The 5,406-nt window shown below is 65.7% G+C and overlaps 1 protein-coding gene across 4 annotated transcripts in view; it reads right to left on the bottom strand.

Moving 5' to 3' along the window:
* Window positions 1-1,377: 1,377 nt before the first annotated feature.
* TRAPPC6A (trafficking protein particle complex 6A) overlaps window positions 1,378-5,406 on the bottom strand; it is a 9,161-nt gene continuing 5,132 nt past the window's right edge. For 2 of the 4 annotated variants that reach the window (XM_012733790.1, XM_012733789.1), the window contains exons 2-6: window positions 3,380-3,447; window positions 3,126-3,275; window positions 2,568-2,651; window positions 2,307-2,400; window positions 1,378-1,633 (exon numbers count right to left, since the gene is read on the bottom strand). In XM_012733790.1, the coding sequence (XP_012589244.1) occupies window positions 1,616-1,633; window positions 2,307-2,400; window positions 2,568-2,651; window positions 3,126-3,275; window positions 3,380-3,438 (405 nt within the window). In that variant the 5' untranslated portion in view covers window positions 3,439-3,447 and the 3' untranslated portion in view covers window positions 1,378-1,615. The remainder of the gene's footprint in view (window positions 1,634-2,306; window positions 2,401-2,567; window positions 2,652-3,125; window positions 3,276-3,379; window positions 3,448-5,406) is intronic. The other 2 variants (XM_004694188.2, XM_012733791.1) reach the window with 2 other exon arrangements.

Raw genomic sequence — 5,406 nt, forward strand, 5'->3', positions numbered from 1 at the left:
GTACGCACTTTCTGCACAGTAACCCCTTTCCTCCTTGCGGGACCCGTATGAGGCCCACTTTGCAGATGAGGAAACTGAGGCCTGGAGAGGTGGCGGCCATGCCCCGGGCCACACAGGCAGAGGGCTTTGGGGACAGACTGTGCGGTTTGGCTGTGGCGCTCCGAGGCCGCCTTCCTCCCACCTGTGGCTGAGTGACCGCCTCCTGGCACCTTCTCCCAAGGGGCCTTAGAGACGGGCTTCTGGGGAGCTGGGTGATCTGAAGGGACAGGGAGGTGATCTGGAATGGCACCCATGACAGGATGGACGGGGACCCACCTGGCCCAGCCTGGTTTCCCTCCAGGGGCTCTGCCTGGACCTCGTCTGTACCAGGGGTCTGTCCCCTCCCTGCAGGCCTTCAAGCCGGCCCTGCTGGGAAGTCGGCCTCCTTGCTGTCCACCAACACAGGACCCCAAACCTCCAGATGCATGTGGCCCTGTGGGGTGAGTTGGGGGAGAGGCCAATTCCCACTCCTCCCGCCTTTGATTCGTTCTGGAAGCACCTGTCAGGCTCTGTGCTGGGCAGTGCTGGCGCCCGGCCACTGAGGAGGACCCAGGCAGGCAGGACAAGACTGCCCAGCAGGCCGCCCCTGGCTGCGCAGAGGGGTGGGGGTGATGCAGGCAGCGGGGCAGGGAGACACCGTGTGTGCCCCGAGCTCCCCAGGCCTGAGGAGCCTCTACCCACTGCGGCTGTTTGAAGCAGAGACCCCTCCTGGTGGCTTTGGGGCTCACCCAGCCTGGGCTCAGAGCTCAGAGGTGGGGGTACTTACCCACATGGGGCAGCAGGCGGCAGAGTCCAGGTGAGGGCCTGATGCTAGGAGTATAAATGGGGGAGGAGGAGGTGGCAGGGGGAGGGGCAGGGACAGGGAGGCCACTGCCCAGGGACAGGTCAGCCAGGTCACTGCTCTGGTGATGACTCCTTTCTGTCAGGCACGTGAAGTGTGTGTGAATGTGTGTGGGGGGCGGGGAGATGAGGGTATCTGGCCTGTCCCTCCTTCTTTGTCCCTCCCCACCCCTGGCTACCCAGGGCGCACCACGGGTTGATCGACAGACACCCTGCCCTGCTCCCCAGGGAGAGGTCCAATCTGGGGGCCCCACTGGACGGAGGGCAGCCTCAGACTTGTCGCTACTGGCGGGGCTGCCAGTGCCGGGGGCCACCCTGCCTCTGCCAGGTGTGTAGGGCGGAGGCACAGGCCCCAGGGCCTTGGGGGGAGGGGGCAGGCAGGTGAGAGAAAGAAGGAGAGCTACACAGCTCCCCTCCCCCAACACAGACCTGTGACACAAACCATTCGTTCGTAGCCCCCCACCCCACCCCCCTTCCACTTGGAATCCAGCTCTGCACAAGCCTTTATTAGCAGACAGGAACCCATCAGGTCAGCCCCAGCTGCAGCCAGGACCACCCAGCCCCGGCCACCCTGACTCCCCAACAATGCCCACTTGTTGAGCACGAAGAACCCCTGGAAGCACCTGGCCTCCCGACTGCTGTGGCACCGAGCCTGGGGTCCCCGGCATCAGCCCTCTGGCCAGTCCCCAAGGCAGCAGCCCAGGCCCCGGGGCCCAGGCTCCTCAGGATTGCTGGATCACCACCTGGAACTTACCTGGAAGAGAAGGGCTGGATTTAGTTGAGGCGGGGGTCTGAGGGGAGAGGCAGAAAGCACCCGGATGGCTCGGAGATGTTCATCCTGCCCTGCGCCCACAGTCTGGGTGGCCTGGGGCTGGAGTTTCCTCACTGGCCAGAGGGGTGATGCTCCCCGCCCAGCTGACCTGCATCCAGGGCTGGGTAACTAGGGGTATGAAGGGCCAAGCATGTAGGCCGCCGGGGAGGGGCCTGGCTCGGGCTGCTGTGCCATGTGCTGCTCAGTCCAGCTCGCTAAGCCCTAGGCCCCGGTGAAGGACCTTGGGGTGCAGGCACCTGGTGGAGGGGGGAGGAGGGCAGGCTGCAGGCTGCCCCCAGTCAGGAGTGGACTTCACCTGGCTGATGGAGGGCCCCGGGGGTCTGGCAGCCTGCCAGCAACATGGCAGGCTGCCTCTGGGCCCCCACCCGAGCATCAGCCAGATCCGCTTGGCCCCCACACTCGGAAGGATGTTGGAAACCCCTAGGCTGGCCCATCATCCAGGGTATCCCTGGGTGCTGACACCCAGGAAGCAGACAGGGGGTCATCAGGGGCCCAAGCATGGACTTAGGTTCTCCGGTCTCAACCTGGTGCTGGGACAGGGGTGCTCTGGGGCCTCCACCGCACTGGGGGATGGGAAGAACCTCCCAAAACTCACAGGCAGGCAGGGATGCCACGGAGGCGGTAACCAAGCTCTTGATCCCCAGGGTACTGAGGGCGCCACGCAGGAGGCCGCAGGGGAAGGCCAGGAACTGGGGGCGGGGGCACAGGTCACCGTGGGAAAAGCACGCAGCAGGCCCTGCCTGGGGCCCTGCTGGACTTTGGGCTTTGTGGAGGGGCCCACCCCTTCCCCAGGCCTGGGCCCAGGGCTGGATAAACAGTGAGAATGGAGCAGGGGTGGAACGGGGCAGGCCCATACCTTGGGTGCTTCCTCCACATACTGCAGGCCTGAGGCCATCCGGACCAGGAGGGGGAAGCTGTTGTCCTGCAGGACATAGGTCCCCTGGGAGCAGAGGAGAGGCTGTGGGTAGGCTGAGACTGCAGTGTGTATCCTGGGGTGGGGGGCTGCTGGGCCCCCCCAAACCACTGTGCTCACAACCCACCCTTAGAGCGACAGAGGGTTGTGAGGGCTTCTCCACATGGGCTCAGTGTCCACCCATGGGGGTCTTGGGTCCTGAACCACTTGCTGCAGTGGAGGAAAGGCCCCACTGCCCAGGGTTGTGAGAAGCGGTGGACCCACAGATGGGAACCGAGCACCGAGTGGGTGCCCCGTGGGAACTGGGACCAGCAGGGGTCCCGCGTCGCCAGCAAGGGTGGAAACCACCTCAGTCCTGCACTGCAGCACCTGGCTTCTCTGCCAGCACAAGCAGAATGGGGCTGGGGCTGCCCACGAGCGCCCCGGGCTCCTGCCTCCCGGTTCAGGCAGGCCCACGCACAGGTGCCCGGGGCCCTGTGGGGCTCTGAGCTTTCCACCCACCTGCGACCGGGGGCCGGCCGGGCACCACACACCTGGTGGTTGGTACGGAGGCTGTCCATCTGCTTCTGGAACATGGCCACCCACAGGTCTTTGCACAGGAACTTGAGGATATCCAGCTCCTCCTTGAAGGTCAGCATCTCCTGGGGCAACCTGGGGGCCGGTTGGGTTCCTGCAGAAGTGCAGCCCCCCGCCCCTCCCGGAGTGCCCAGGGATGAACCCAGCCTGGGGGGAAGGGCTGGAGGACCGGCTCTCACCTCTCACCCAGAGCCTGGCCCACGCGGAAGCCTACGCCCTCCAGGACCGACAGGTTCATCTTCTGTCCCTAGAAGGTCAGGCAAGACAGGCTCAGGGGGCCTCAGTCCCCTTCAGCAGGGGCGACCGTGTCAAGGGGCTGCGTGGGGATTCCCAGACTGACTGGCTCTGCCCGTCCCTGGCAGGGGCCGTGGGGGTGGCCTAGAGGGAGGGGCTTCCTGACAGCCGGGCTCAGGCCTCCCTACCCTCCTCCAGTCAATCCTCAGGACTTAAGACAGCCTGGAGCCCAGGGAGGAACAGGGGCTCAGGGCAGGGAGCCGGAACATGTTCCCTGGCGGAGTGGGGTGGGGGGTCCTGCCTGCTGCCGGCAGGCCCACGCGGGCACGGTGGCCAGGGCTCCCCTCTGGGCTCTGAGCTTTCCAGCCCCACATGATCCCTGGCAGCATCTGGAAGGCAGGCTGGGGTCTCACGCGGAGGAGCTGAGGCTTAGGAGTGGGAGGGGACGCAGCGGGTGGGTGGCACATGGTGGCTGCCCAGGTGTCCTAGGGTGATGGGCTAGAGAGGCAACTTGTCTGCAGTTTTTGTTGGGGTGACTTGGAGATCGCTGAGGGAGGCGCAGGTTCGGGGCATCAGGGTGGCCTCAGTCCCTTGCTCTCCCAGAATGAGGCCACAGGTCCATGTTGTCAGGGGCCCAGAGTGGGCGGGCGGCGCTCTGGGCTCCGTCCAGCCCTGAGCCCAAGCCCCAGCCTCCCCTGGGCGCCTCCCTCCTGCACCCAGCCAGCCCCCACCACCCGGAGCTGCCTCCCCTCCCTGTTCCCTCTGCCCCACGACTGAATGCAGATTCTCCCCTGGGGCCGCTTGTTCTAGGCTGTCACCAAGAGCAGACCAACTCCGAGGACGGGGCCCCAGACCGACCCCCAGCAGCCCACACTGGCCTTGGCCAGCTTTGGAACCAGACTGAGAAAACGGTGACAAGCGGAGATGTGAGTGGACGCCTCGGGCCGGCGCTTAGGGACGCCTCTGGTGGTCACATCTCACCCAGGAGACTGGGGCTGGGGCCGGGGTCAGTAAAACCTGCCTCTGGCACCTCAGCCTTGGGGAGGGGGGGACTGCCGCCCTGAGCAGGTCCACACCCACGGCTGTCCGGCTTGGGTGAGCAGGTAGGGCTGAGGCCCACCGGGCGGGGAGTGCCAGGCCCAGGCTGCCTGGGCAGAGGTGCCCAGCTTTCAGAGCTGGGCAGCCCTTTTCTCCGCCAACAGCACCCAGGCCCTGGGTGATGACACCACTTCCTGTAGGGTGACGATGATGGATCTGGTACCACCCCGCTGGCTTCCCGCCGGTTTCCTCAGGCACAGCAGGGCCGGCGGGAGGGAGGGCTCTGGGAGTCACCTGTGACTCACGACGCCCAGGAGGCGAGACCATGAGGGGCACACGTGCCTGCCAGCCCAGATCTGCGCCTGCCTTGTGGCTGTGGGACTGGGCCAGCGGCTCATGTGTGCCTCAGTTTCTGCACGTGTCAAAAGCACAGTGTTAACAATACTGTGCCCCAGAGTCCTTCTGGGCATTACAGGAGCTGGTCAAAACAAAGGTGTCTGTCACCCTGGGGGACCACCCACTGGCTGACCCAGGGTGAGCCCTGGGCTGGAGGAGGGCCTCTCTCCTGTGGGCGGATATGTCGCAGTACCTGGAAGGCCACTGGCTCTCGCAGTCCCTCCCAACCCAAGGGCACTCCATATTGCCTGCCCTCTGTGGGGGCCCCAACTGACGTAGTGTATCTGGGTCCCCAGGACACCCCCCTGCATCCTGCAGACATTTCCTGGCTGGCCGCCAGATGGGGGTGACACGGGGCTGGGTGTTGGTTTTGGGGCATGGGGGTGGCCCTCAGGCAGCTCACAGCAGCCCCAGAGCCATTTCCGCTGAGGGGACCTTGGGGGGTTGTGCAGGAGGGGGCCGGCCAGCAACAGGGGAGCGCAACTTGCAGGGGCCTCAAGGCAGGGGCTGAGCACGCAGCTCAGGCCCTGGCGGGGAG

This window comes from Condylura cristata, unplaced genomic scaffold (genome assembly GCF_000260355.1).
Source record: "Condylura cristata isolate star-nosed mole 26May11 unplaced genomic scaffold, ConCri1.0 scaffold00041, whole genome shotgun sequence".
NCBI lineage: Eukaryota > Metazoa > Chordata > Mammalia > Eulipotyphla > Talpidae > Condylura > Condylura cristata.